Genomic DNA, 12,849 nt, shown 5'->3' on the forward strand with positions numbered 1-12,849 from the left:
GTATCTGGACACACGAGGGAGGAGCAAGGGGGAGACACAGAGTCAGGAAAGACTGATAGTTGTTGGGGAACTGGGAATAGTTTGGCTGGGCCGGGGCCCAGAGAGTGTGTGTGTGGGTGGAGTGGGGCTGAGGCAAACAGCCAGTATGAGGTGGGATGGAGAGGTGGGGTCTGGTTTTTATCCCATGGAAAATGAGTCATTGGAGGGATTTAAGCAGGAGAGTACCATGACCAGTTTGGTGGAATTTTTGTTGTTGTTGTTGTTGTTGTTGTTGTTGTTGTTTTGTTTTTGAATGGGCATTATCTAGTGCAGAGGAAGGATTTTGTAGAGAGTTTTGAGGACAAAAGTGTGTGACACAGCTGTTGCAATATTTAAGACAGAGATAGTGAAGGCTTCTTGAGACAATGTCATTGAAAGCCGGGACACATTTAGGAGCTCTTAGGAGGTGGATTTTCTCCGACTTAGTGACAAATTCGATGTGTGGGATTGTGATGGTCAGAGAAAAGGAAGGTACATCTCTAGTAGCTCTTGGGTTGACTGTAGGATGGTGAGGCAGCCATGAGGCTATTCACAGATCTCTCAGTCTTCCCACTCCTTCTGGACACCTGGTAAGTGTGCTTTGCCTCCCTCTTGATGTTAGCCATAGCATGTGCTTGCATTGGTGGATGAAGTGGAAGTGAGGCTTGAAGAGCCAGCCAGGCTTTGTCATGGTGACTAGCGATGTTCCAGGCGGTAGCTGCCTTCTCATCCTGAGACCCTGAGGGATGAAGACAGTGATTCAGAGCAGACTTCGCCCACCCAGTCTACTGCTGATGACCTGCAGCAAGAGGGAGAAATAAACCCTGTGGGTTGCAGCCATTGCAATTTGAAGCCATTACCACAGTGCACCTAGCCTGTCATGCATGATACAGTTGAAGAGCAACAGGGAAGGTGGGACAATTTCCTGGAGAGCAGGTCTCCCCTTAGCAGGGCTAGGGCAGCAGCTTTCACCTCTGCGTTCCTCAGGCTGTAGATGACGGGGTTTAGTGAGGGGGTCACGACCCCATAGAACAATGCAATAATCTTATCCAGGTTGGGGTCCTTGGCCTTGGGCTTGAAGTACATGAAGGAGATGGTCCCATAGAAAACCACCACCACTGTGAGGTGGGCAGAGCAGGTGGAGAAGGCTTTGCGCCGGCCTGCAGCAGAGGGCACCCTAAGGATGGCAGCAAGGATGAAAATGTAGGACAGGCAGATGAGGAGGAGTGGGGCCAGCGTCAGGACACATGTGGCCACGATTAATAGCAGTGCATTGAGAGAGATGTCCCCACAGGACAGTTTCAGCACTGCCAAGATCTCACAGAAGAAGTGGTTGATGATATTGTGGCCACAGAAGGGGAGGCTCCAGGTGAGAAGGGATTGCAGCAGTGAAATGGCAAAACCTGTCCCCCAGCTCAGCACTGCCATCCACAAGCACGTCTGCCTACTCATGATCTCTGGGTACCTAAGTGGCTGGCAGATAGCCACATAACGGTCATATGCCATCACAGCCAGGAGCAGGCACTCCGTGGAGCCCAGCGCCAGGGTCAGGTACACCTGAAGGACACAACCAAGGAAGGAGATGGTCCTTTGGGCTCCCAGGAAGTTGACTAGCATGAGAGGCACAAAGGAGGATGTGCCGCAGATGTCCATGAGGGAGAGGTTGCTGAGAAAGAAGTACATGGGGCTGTGCAGGCAGGGGTCCAGCACGTTCAGCCCGATGAGGAGGGAGTTCCCCAGCACATTCATGGAGTAGATGCCCAGGCAGAGCACAAACAGGACCATCTCTAGATTATGGTGCTCGTGTAGCCCCAGCAAGACGTATTCTGTCACAGCCGTCTGGTTTGCCATCTCATTCTCCCTCCTTCCCTGTCTGGACCACACAGCTCTCAGAAAAAGCTCTTGCTGGCCTGGAAGCCAAGCAGCCTGGATGTATGCCCTGGGATCAGGTCAGCCCTGCCCCTGCAACTCAGTTTCATCATCTGTGTAACGAGAGGTTGAACCAAAGGCCTGTAAGTTGGTCCTCAGCTCTGCCCTGAGTTGTGATGTAAGTTAGGGAGATGAGGCACATTCTAGACCCCTGGGCTCTTTGTTGTTCTCTCCAGGGTGGGTGCAGTGGAGGCAAGAGTAGGATTCATGTTAGGCACCCTCCTTTGTAATATAAAGAGTTCTTGGCTGTTAAAGGAAGCATCTTTTCTAGGTTATGACTCCGTATGGCTGAATTTTGCTCATGGTATTTCAGATTCATTCATTTGCTGAATGTGTTTTGAATACTTATTCAGTGCTAGGGCTTGTTCAGGTGCTAAGAATACACCAGTAAGAAAAATAAATGGATGGAAACATACCACACCTATCATAAGGTTGCCCTGCTTCTTCCCTGAATTCGGTGAGATGAACTTAGGAAGGCCCATGGGTGATGGGTGATGCTCACCTAGTGTTTCTTTGGGCATTAAGAGTCAAACATTTCCACTCCACAGGATGTGTAAGCCTGATATGTGGTCATCTCTCTTTAAGGAGTGGTAGGCCATTTGTTGATTTTTCCCCCCTTCCTTCATCCATTGATTTTTAGAAGATCATACAAGAACATAAAATTCCACTAGAGCCACTGGTCACAGGTTTTAACCTGTTCATGTAAGCCAAGTGACTCACTTCTTGGCCTCCATATTGCCTTATAGAATAATTTTATTGGCAGTGATGTCTCAGAGGAGAGAAAACCAGGTTCTGATTTGGCAGGGGCGTTGTCATTCAGTGACTAGTTTTAAAAGGGAGGGGTGGGCAGAGGCAGCTGTTCTCTCTCAGGTGGCTTTTGTCACTCTTCTGAGCTGGTGTCATTGCTTCCTTGGAAGCGCCAGTGTCAGGAGAGAGCCCTAAAGTCCCTAAGGCACAGCAGTCCTGTTATGCAGGAAGACTGTCTTATGGCCCAGGTGACCCCTGGTTTAAAGCAGAAACAGGAGCTGAGTGTGACATTTAACATACAGAAGATATAATCACCTCACTCCTGGGATGACTATGAGGCCATTGTCCTGTGACAGCACTGGAGTTCTGTCTGTCAGGACTGGATTTTCTCCCTCATTCTTCTTTCTCAGTGCATCTAGCATTTGTAGGAGCTGATGGGCTCATCCTCTACTGAATAAATCTTGTCTTTTCCCAGTGCTACATCTTGCCCAAGAAGTTCCTTTTTATTTATTTATTTATTTGTTTGTTTGTTTGTTTATTTATTTTTTATTTATTTCTAGGAGAGAGAGAGAGAGAGACAACGTGAGCAGGGGAGGGTCAGAGAGAGAGGGAGTCACAGGCTGAAACAGGCTCCAGGCTCTGAGCTGGCAGTCAGGACAGAGCCCGACGCGGGGCCCGAACCCATGAACCGTGAGATCATGACCTAAGCAAAAGTCGGACGCTTAACCGACTAAGCTACCCAGGCGCCCCTATTTATTTATTTTTATTTATTTATTTTTAAGTAGGCTTCATGCCCAGCGTGGGGCTCAACACGGGGCATGAATTCACAGCCCTGAGATCAATATCTGAGATTGAGAGCCAGATGCTTAATTGATGGAACCACCCAGAAATTCCCTTTTAGAGGCATGTCCTCCCTCCCTTCCCTACTGGGGGCTTTTTGCCCACCCCTTAGGGCCCTGTTCATTCTCTCTGTCTCTCTCCTCCCTCCTGCTCCTTGAGGGGGTTACATGCTCCCTTCTTGTGCTCCCTCAGCCTTTGCCTGTCTCTTTGTGTTCTTCTACAGTGTGTTGTACACCTCTACTAGAGAGCAGGACCCCGTTTCCTTCCCACACCTCCTACGGTGAGTGCTGCCAAGAGTAGTCACTCAACAGATATTCAATGCATGATTCAAAAAGCATAGCTTTGCACCCCAGCGTCACTCAGCACTAATTAGCTGTGCCAGATTGACCAAGCCACATGGCTTATCTGAGACTCAGAGTCCCTTTGAAAAATGGAGGTGCTGTGTAGTTCAGATGAGGCAGACCCGCAAAAGTTCTAGTGAGCTGCCTAGAACCACATGTTGTCTGAGGATCTAGATCGAAGGCTGCATCTTCAGCCACAGAGCACCTGCTGGATCTGTGCTCGCCACCTCCAGGTTCCAATGTCTGTCATGACCTCCTCCATTCCCAGCTCTGCTGCCACTGTTCCCTCCTCTGACCTGAATTAGAGTGATTTTCAGGGAGTTTCTGGAGCATACAGGGGCAGGTGATATATCTGGGTCAGCACTGGACCTTACATCATGTGGATAATGTGAACACTTAGGGTAGAGTTTCTCTTTCTGAGTCTGGCAAAAAGATAAAGAATTGCCTAAGTGTGATGGTGGCTCATTCATTCACTCATTAAACAGATAACTGTGGAGCAGTTAGTTACTATGTGCCACGTCCTGTGCTCGGAGCTGAGAAAACAGCAGAGGCAGGTGTGGCTTCCGCCCTAACAGTTTACACTCATTCCCTCACGTTAGGTGACCTTGGGCACGTCCCTTCTTCTCTCTGGGCTTTAGAAACCTCTGAGGTTCTCTTTCAGTGTGGGTTGTAAAGACAAAATAAAACTTGAAATCTGTAAAGAAGTTAAAAGGAAGTCCTTTTTCTATGTTATGACTTCATGTGTGTGGATTATGCCCACAGCATTTCAGATGCAACAATAACGGTTTGGTCTTTACTGGGTGTGTTTTTACAAAATGAGCTATGTTAACCTCAGATTCTGACACCTGACACAGGTGTGTATGTGTCTGTGTGTGTGTCTGTGTGCATGCATGCACAAAAGGGGGGTCCCCAGTAGGTGAAAGATGAGAAACCACCTGTCTCCACATTTTTCTTCCTCTCTCTCGTCTCTAACAAAAAGACCAAGTGGGATTGGCAGAGGCATTTGAGGGCTTTTGAGAACAGGCTATGGCCTGCCCACTTGCCCTATCTCCCCTCCCACACCTGTTCCAGCCTTACCAGCCCCCTCCCCATTAATGGACAAAGCCCACCTGCTCCTATCTCATTCCTCTTCCCATACTCTTTCTTCAGCCTAGAGTGGCCTGTCTCTTTCACCCTTCAAGGCTCTGCTCTTACACCTCTCCTCTGCACAGCCTGCTCTGATGCCTTCCTAGAACTGACCATCCCAACATCATGATGCTTACTGCTATCAACACAGGCTAACTGCATTCTGCCCTGCATTGTAGTCTGTTGTCTCTCTCTCAAAAGACTGTGAGCTATTTTAATTAAAGGGTTGTTTCCGATTCATCACGGTTACCCTCTGTGCCTGTACCCAGGCAGTATTGATGATTGCCATTTAAGATCTGCTGCAAATCCTGGTCCCAGATGTCTCACTTTGAGATCCCCTCCCCCACCAACACACACACAGCAACAGAGGATGCAGCTGTTGTGATTGCTGGGAGAACTCTGGGGGTGTCAGTCTACTCCCTGTCATGGCACCTGATCTTTCTGAAGAGCTAAGTCAGAGAGTAGTGGGTCTCCTCACAATTTAGGAGTGTGATCATAACACATTCATGGAAATTAGAACCAGCTCATAGGGCAACAGGCTTATGGCCCCAAAGAAATAAGTCAGTGTCTAGAACATGCCATGCATCCAGGTAACCGAGAGCTTTGACTCTGCTCCATGGCCACAAGATGGGACCCCAAGGAGCAGCTGCTGTTCCCTGGATGCCTCAGTTAAGATGAGCTAGGTTTTGCTGCAGTAACACATAATCTTAGTGGCTTACCATGACAAAGGTTTCTTTCTTTCTTATGCTAAATGTCCTTTTTAGGTCTTTAGGGGGCTCTGTTTCATGTTGTCCTCCCCAGAGCCCCTGGCTGATGGAGGCTCCACCATCGGGACATCACAGGGCATGATGGCTGGGGAAGAACACACTAGGGCATTCATACCAGCAGTTAACATGCTCCGCCCCAGAAGTGACATGTGTCACATCTGCCCACGCTTCACTGGCCCTTTGTAATCCTACCACATGGCTGGGAGGAGGAGAACCCGAAATACTGCTGACTATTTGGGTACGATATTGTCTCAGAATACACTCAGTAAACATCTCCGGCATCTATCTGCCAATGTCTCACACTCTGTCATGTCCTGGAAAATCAGCTTCACACAGAGATAGCAAACCGAGTGTCTCTGAGAATAATTGTCTAATTTCACACCCAGGTTTAGACCTCCTGAGAGTCAAGGTGATGCCATAAACCAGGACTGGGAACCTGGGACAGGAGCCATTATTGCCTTTGTTCTGATTCTGCTGTATGACCTTGGCCAAATTTCTCCCTCTGTGAATGGAACCACTCAATTAGATGACCTCTAGTACCCTCTAACCTCTGAAACATCTCCTCTGTCTAGCAACTCCCAACCCTGAGGTCTGACAGTCCCAGGGTTACTTTGCAAGGTAAATATTATATCAATTTCATTGGCTGGCGAATCTAGTTTGAACCATCTGATATTTTATTTTAGGCCTCCCAATCTATTTTAAAAGAAAGGTGATGGGCATAAGAGGACTGAAGCTTCTGTTACAAGTTCCCTGACACGACTGGATCTAGGATTCCTGTTTGACTACTTCCTCGCTGGATGGCAGAGCAGGTGAGTGTGGGCTTTGGAGTCAGACCAGCCAGGGCCCAAGTCCCAGACCTGCCACTTGCTGACAGCTTTCTGAGCCTCACTTCCCTTACCTGTAAAGTGGCGATAAGAATAGTGTTTCCTTGTGGGGTTGTTTTAAGAATCCAGTGAGGTGAGGCATGCAGAGCTGCCTGGCACATGATAAATAATCAGTAAGTGGTAGCCGATAGTACTAATATCATTATGTCCTCTTTTGCAAGCAAGTATTCTGGTTTTCATATGTTGAAAAAAGATTTCATGAGAATAGTCCACATGCTAGATCAATTGTCCTTACCTCACACCGATTGCCCAGTGACATTAGCACCTGCAGGTGGCTGGAGCAGGCTGCCAGGTGTGCTGACCCAAGGCTTGGGAGACAGAGTCACCAAGTGCTGAGCTCATTACCAGCAGACACACTGTTCTGGGATGGGCCAGGACCAAGGCCTTCAGGACCAGCCTCTTGGTCCCCTGCCACATAGTTCTCCTGTTCTGGGCCCTGGGGGACCTCTCAGTCCCTGCCCAATTTAAAGTTTGTGGGTTTGGCAGCCGTGGGGCTTGGAGACCCCAGGATTCTTGTGCTTCCCCAGGAGGGCTTGGCTGCAGTGAGGTGGGCACAGGACAGACACTGGGCAGAATCTGCTTGGGTCTCATTGCTGTCCTGCCCCTTGGATCTGAGGACTGGAATTTGTGGCCCCCTGCCCTAGGCCTGGGTGTCCTGGTGTGTGAAAGAGAGTGTCTTCATTCAGGAATGTTGTGAGGATCGGGACTCATGAAAGTGTAGCAAAGTGAATCACTGTCTAGAGTATGAGGCCCCGAGCACTTGTGAGGGAGATTAAGTCAGGGATTTAATCATGGGTCTATAGGTTTCCCTTCCCTTCCCTTCCCTTCCCTTCCCTTCCCTTCCCTTCCCTTCCCTTCCCTTCCCTTCCCATCTCCTCTGTTTCCTTTCCTTCCCATCTCCTCTGTTTCCTTTCCTTCCCATCTCCTCTGTTTCCTTTCCTTTCCTTTTCCTTCATTTACAATTTTTTTTTAAAGTATATTTCTTTCGAGAGAGAGAGAGAGCAAGTGAGAGAGCGAGTGTGAGCATAGGGGAGGGGCAGAGAGAGAGGCAAAGAGAGAGAATCCCAAGCAGGCTCTGCACTGTCAGCCCAGAGCCTGATGTGGGGCTCGAATTCATGAACTGTGAGATCATGACCTCAGACAAAACCAAGAGTTGGACGCTTAACCGACTGAGCCACCCAGGCACCCCTCCCTTTCCTTCATAATAAAGAATAACGACTTGATGCAGTTTAGGGACTACAACCCAGCCTTCACTAAAACAGTGGCAGCTACAGATTTTCCTGTTATACTATGATTTGTCCTTCGGAATTTTTATCAAGATCACAGGTCAAAGTGAAACATTGGAAGATGGGTACCATTTGTTTTCTACGTGCTCAATGGACCAGCGCCCTCTTGCTGCCCATGGACACCTGGAGCCCAACACCATCCCCCACTGCTCTCATCTTCTCCATCTCTGTCTCAGGGGGCAACAGTGCTATCCACTCAAATAAGCCAGAAACCCAAGCTACAACCCACAGGCCATCCTCTCCCTCATCCATCTCTGTAGTCATCTGTAGATCCCAAATATTTCCCAGCCGCCCTCTCTCTGCTGGGTTGCCTTCCTGGTCAGACCTCACGAGAGCCTGGATTGTGGCAACAGCTTCCTCCCTGCCAGCCCCTCAGGCTGGAGGCCTCGTCTGTGCTCTACTCTGGAGCCAGGGGATCCTCCATTTCTTAAAAATGAGTCACCTTATTTTAAGTTCAAAGTCACATTCCTGTTATAAATATTGGAAATACTGGCATTAGTTATATAAGGAAACAATCTTTATCTAACCTATCAATCCTTTCTAACTCCACCACCCAACTCTTAATATTTTGTCATAGTTTCCCAGAATTTTTTTGTATATATACTTATTCATAAATCGATAACAAAAATACTTAAACAAATAATATTAGAATTGCAGTGAATACAGAGTTGTGAATTCTGCTTTTTTCTATTTAATTACATTGGGAGCATTTTCCATTATCAAATGCTCTTCAGAAAATAAGAGTTTTTTGAAGGCTGCATCATACTCTATCATTGGACACCACCAGGATTTATTTGGAGATTCTTCTATGATTAATATTGAGATTCTTCTATGATTAATATTAACATTCTTACAACTTTCTGTTACTATAAATAATGCTGTGATTAGTGTCCTTATATATATATATAAGGACACATCCTTATTCATAGATCTTTGCATCTCTAATGATCCTATTAGACTAAGTTCTAGAAGTTGATGTGTTAGGTCACAGAGTCCAGCAATTTTGTAAGACTTTTGATTCATACTTCCCACTGATTTTGCTGGAAATTTATATCAAGTTATTCCCACCCTCACCAGCAGTGGATGTCATTACTTCTTTACTGCATGTTCATTACTGACAGACATTAAAACAGTTCTTCACCAATTTCATGGGTGAAAATGGTATCTAATCACTAATCTAAAGGTAAATGCGATTTTAACCCCACAATGTGCACCTGATAACATCCAGATTCCTGTCCTGAAGTCAAAGGTGTACCTTCACTCTAGCCTGAAAGGGTGCCTCCCATAGGCATAGAGCTTTCACTCTAGTCAGAAAGGACTGAGCTTCAGTGAGCAGACTATGCTGCTTTCCTCTGCACCTCTGTTCTGACCAACATGGAAAGCAGAAAGAGGGACTGGAGGGGAACAGAGGACTCAAGCAAGACTCTGCTTTTCTGCAGTGGGGGGGCAGGAGAGCTAGACTGCTTCTTGGAGGCCAAGGCCAGCTTCCCCATCCTACAGACAGTACCACTGAGGCCAGAGCAGGACAGGGAAGGGAGATGGTCTGTGGCTCTGCATCCATTTCTGCTGTGTGCTCACTGAGTTCTCAGAAAGGAAAGCTGAGAAGAGGCTGAGCACCAGGAAGGGGCAGCTCTGGAAGAACCCCCATAATGAGGTAAGGTAGGGTAGAGCAAGTCTCCCTAAAGCCGGCTAAGGCCTGGATGCTGGGTTGGGAGGTGTGGAAGCGGCTGCTGTTGCTGCTCAAGAGAGACATTGGGAACACAGGCCCAGGGCTGCTCAGGGCGATGGGTGCCCTGGTGGCCAGACGGGTCTGGAAATCATGGATTCTGGGCCTCATCACTCCCTCTACTATCACCTCCCTGGGTACCATGCCTGTCATCTCCGAAGGACCCCAGGCTCTGCCACTATCACCCCTATACTGATGTGTTCGTGTGTTTAGTTAAGAAACCTATGGGAGGCCTAGGGCTGGGCGGGGCTGGGCTGTGGGCCAGAGTGGATTCTTAGCCTCCCTGCTCTTATAGTAACGCTGAAAATAAAGCAGGAGGAGCTCAGTGAGGGGCTAAGCGAGGAGGCTTTGTGAGGGAGGTGGCATTCGAGCTGGCCCTTGAGGGTCAGGCCATCCTTTTACACGTGGAGCTGTGCTGCCTTGTGGGAAGAACCAACAAGGGCACAGAACTGGGCAGTGCTGGCCCATCCCAGGGCTCCCAGCTGGCTGGCATGTGTGGCTGTCAGGAGGGAGAATGCGGGGCAGAAGGCTGGGGGTTAGTCAGGATCAGCAGGACCAGCTTATGCGGGCCTTGAATGTCCTACTGAGGAGTTTGTACTCTGTCCTGAGAGCAGTGGGCGGCCATTTGGGGGTTTCAGTCAGGAGAGGATGTGATCACATGTGCTTTTCAAGAAGGTCCTTCTGGGCGCCCCAGGGAGGATAGAGTGGAAGGGTACTGGAGTGAAGTCTCGAGGCCAGCCAGGAGCCGGTGTAAAGTACAGGCGGTGATACCGAGAGCCGGGCAGGGCGATGCCAGCGAAGGAACCAAGGGGTGCTTTGTGAGCCCTTCTGTGGCAGCACCAGTGGGACTTGGTGCTTGCTTTCTGAGATGAAGATTCCAGCCCCACAGCCCTGTGCCCCACCCGTCCTCCCCATAGGCATACGAAGGCCTCACTCACTACTCTGAAGAGCCCAGACGTCCCTCACTTGCAGGCACAACCCCTACCCCACACTTTCTTGGCAGCCTCCTTCACTTCCTTGTTCCTTAGGCTGTAGATGACAGGGTTCAGCATGGGTGTGACCACGGCATAGAGGACTGTGAAGACCTCATCAGAGATGCGGGCCTCCTTGCTCTTGGGTTTCATGTACATGAATATCACAGTGCCATAGAAAAGCATCACCACAGCCAGGTGCGCTGAGCAGGTGGAGAAGGCTTTGCGGCGCCCAGAGGCCGAGGGCACCCTCAGGATGGTGGCCAGAATAAGTGTGTAGGACAGGCAGATGAAAGTCAGGGGGACAGGCAGCAGCAGAATGGCGCCAACCAGCAGGAAGACTTCACTGATTGACGTGTCACCGCATGCCAGCTTCAGCACTGCCAGGATCTCACAGGTGAAGTGACTAATCACATGGTGGCCACAGAAGGGCAGCCTCATGGCGATGACTGTCTCAGTCACTGACTTGAAGAGACAGAGGACCCAGGCGGTTCCTGCCAGGAACAAGCAGAGCCGGTGGCTCATGAGCACGGGGTACCTGAGTGGGCGGCAAATGGCCAGGTAGCGATCGTAGGCCATGATAGCAAGCAGTAGACACTCTGTGGAGCCTGTGGACAGGCTCAGACACATCTGGACTGCACAGCCAATAAAGGAGATGGTCTTCTGGGCTGACAGGAGGTGGACCAGCATCAGAGGCACAAAGGTGGACGTGTAGCAGATGTCCAGGAGGGAGAGGTTGCCTAGGAAGAAGTACATGGGTGTGTGCAGGCGGGCATCCAAGACACTCACTGCCACAATGGCGGTGTTCCCCAGCAAGGTCACTAGGTACATGACTGAGCACAGAGGGAAGAGCAGGTGCTCCAGGGCTGGGTAGCCAGAAAATCCTTTCAGAAAGAACTCAGAGATCTCTGTCCTATTGACCAGCTCCATACTGCAGTGCTCAGGGGAGCACACAGCTGGGATGGAGGGAAAGAGGGTGTAGGGTGGTGGAGAGCCCACAGAACCTCTTTTGGGTTGGGGTGCCCGGGTAGTTCAGTCAGTTGAGTGTTTGACTTTGGCTCAGGTCATGACTTCATGAGTCCAAGCTCTGCATCAGGCTCTGTTTTAGATCCTCTGTCTCCCTCCCTCTCTCTGCCCTTCCCCTGCTCGTGCTCTCTCTCAAAAATAAACATTAAAAAAAAAAAAAAAAAGAAACTCTTGGGTTGAAGTATATTGCTAGGGCCTTTTCCAGCTCTTATACACATTCTGTCCTTGAGTTTGGGCAATCGGCACACCTCTAGGCTGCGATTCATCCATGTGAAAAGAGAGCATTGATCTGGATCAGCATTTCCCTAAGAGAGTGTTAATGGAAATGTTAGTAGGCAATCTAAAAAATTAATATGAGATACCACTAGATTAATTGAAAGTAAATAAAGTTCTTTACTACAGGACTTCTCAGATCCTTATATGCCAATGTGATTTGTGACTTTCCAAAAGTGGTACAGGGCATGTAATTCCCAAACTTACTTGGCCATGGGTATCATTCTTTTTACATTAATCTACAGCAGACAGGTATTCTACTAACATAGTTTGGGGAAAAAAGTATACTGGATCAGAGGTCCTCAAATCAATGTGCACCAGAATCACCTGGAAAGTTTGTTAGAATATAGATCGCGGGGCTCCATCTGCTGAGTTTCTGACTCAGCTTGTCTGGCCGAAGCTACTTCTGCTGGCCACAGTGCCACACCTGAGAATCCCGGAGCTAGATGGTTCCTGAGGTTCCTCTTGGCTTTAAGGAAACTCTGAGCTGCTTCACACTGTTCCCACTGTTGGGAATGCCCTTTTCCTTTATTTCTCAGCCTGCAGAGATCTGATTTGTGTCTTCAGGTTAGCTCTGGTCTCCATGCATGAAGCATACATTGTGCCGCGCATTGGAGGGGCTGCTGACCTCTGAGTTTGCCAGTGGGCTCATCCACAGGGCCCTGTTTGCAGCTACTGTGTGTGGACTGACTTTCAGAATCTGCCTTTATTGTGGGCTTTTGAGCTGAAATTTGAAGGACTCGTTGGCCTGGCCCCAAAACTCCTATTTCCTCTGGGCCTGAGCCAGAAATGCTTTGACTTCATGAACTCCTAGGGCATCAGCATGCAAAACTCCCTGTGAGGTGAACACATTGGATCTCATTGCACAGGTAGGAAGCTGAGGTCTCATCGTGAGTCCCTGGCAAGGTAAGCTTGG

At 49.0% G+C, this 12,849-nt stretch overlaps 3 protein-coding genes across 4 annotated transcripts in view; 1 reads left to right on the forward strand and 2 right to left on the reverse strand.

Moving 5' to 3' along the window:
* TMEM8B (transmembrane protein 8B) overlaps window positions 1-6,539 on the forward strand; it is a 35,336-nt gene extending 28,797 nt beyond the window's left edge. For both annotated transcript variants that reach the window (XM_039218570.1, XM_039218571.1), the window contains exon 13: window positions 6,451-6,539. In XM_039218570.1, coding sequence (XP_039074501.1) covers window positions 6,451-6,469 — 19 coding nt within the window. In that variant the 3' untranslated portion in view covers window positions 6,470-6,539. The remainder of the gene's footprint in view (window positions 1-6,450) is intronic.
* Window positions 691-2,118, reverse strand: LOC120221279 (olfactory receptor 13C7-like). The gene has a single exon (XM_039218572.1). It carries the CDS (start codon window positions 1,867-1,869, stop codon window positions 889-891), a length of 981 nt encoding a protein of 326 aa, XP_039074503.1. The 5' UTR covers window positions 1,870-2,118; the 3' UTR covers window positions 691-888.
* A 4,086-nt stretch (window positions 6,540-10,625) lies between the features above and the next one.
* Window positions 10,626-11,652, reverse strand: LOC120221280 (olfactory receptor 13J1-like). Its single transcript, XM_039218573.1, has one exon. It carries the CDS (start codon window positions 11,562-11,564, stop codon window positions 10,626-10,628), a length of 939 nt encoding a protein of 312 aa, XP_039074504.1. The 5' UTR covers window positions 11,565-11,652.
* Window positions 11,653-12,849: the final 1,197 nt, after the last annotated feature.

Source organism: Hyaena hyaena, unplaced genomic scaffold, assembly GCF_003009895.1.
Source record: "Hyaena hyaena isolate Hyena2069 unplaced genomic scaffold, ASM300989v1 scaffold_769, whole genome shotgun sequence".
Lineage (NCBI taxonomy): Eukaryota > Metazoa > Chordata > Mammalia > Carnivora > Hyaenidae > Hyaena > Hyaena hyaena.

Coding starts and splice junctions, on each gene's coding strand:
- LOC120221280 (XM_039218573.1), bottom strand. CDS start 11,564: ATGGAGCTGGTCAATAGGACAGAGATCTCTGAGTTCTTTCTGAAAGGA.
- LOC120221279 (XM_039218572.1), bottom strand. CDS start 1,869: ATGGCAAACCAGACGGCTGTGACAGAATACGTCTTGCTGGGGCTACAC.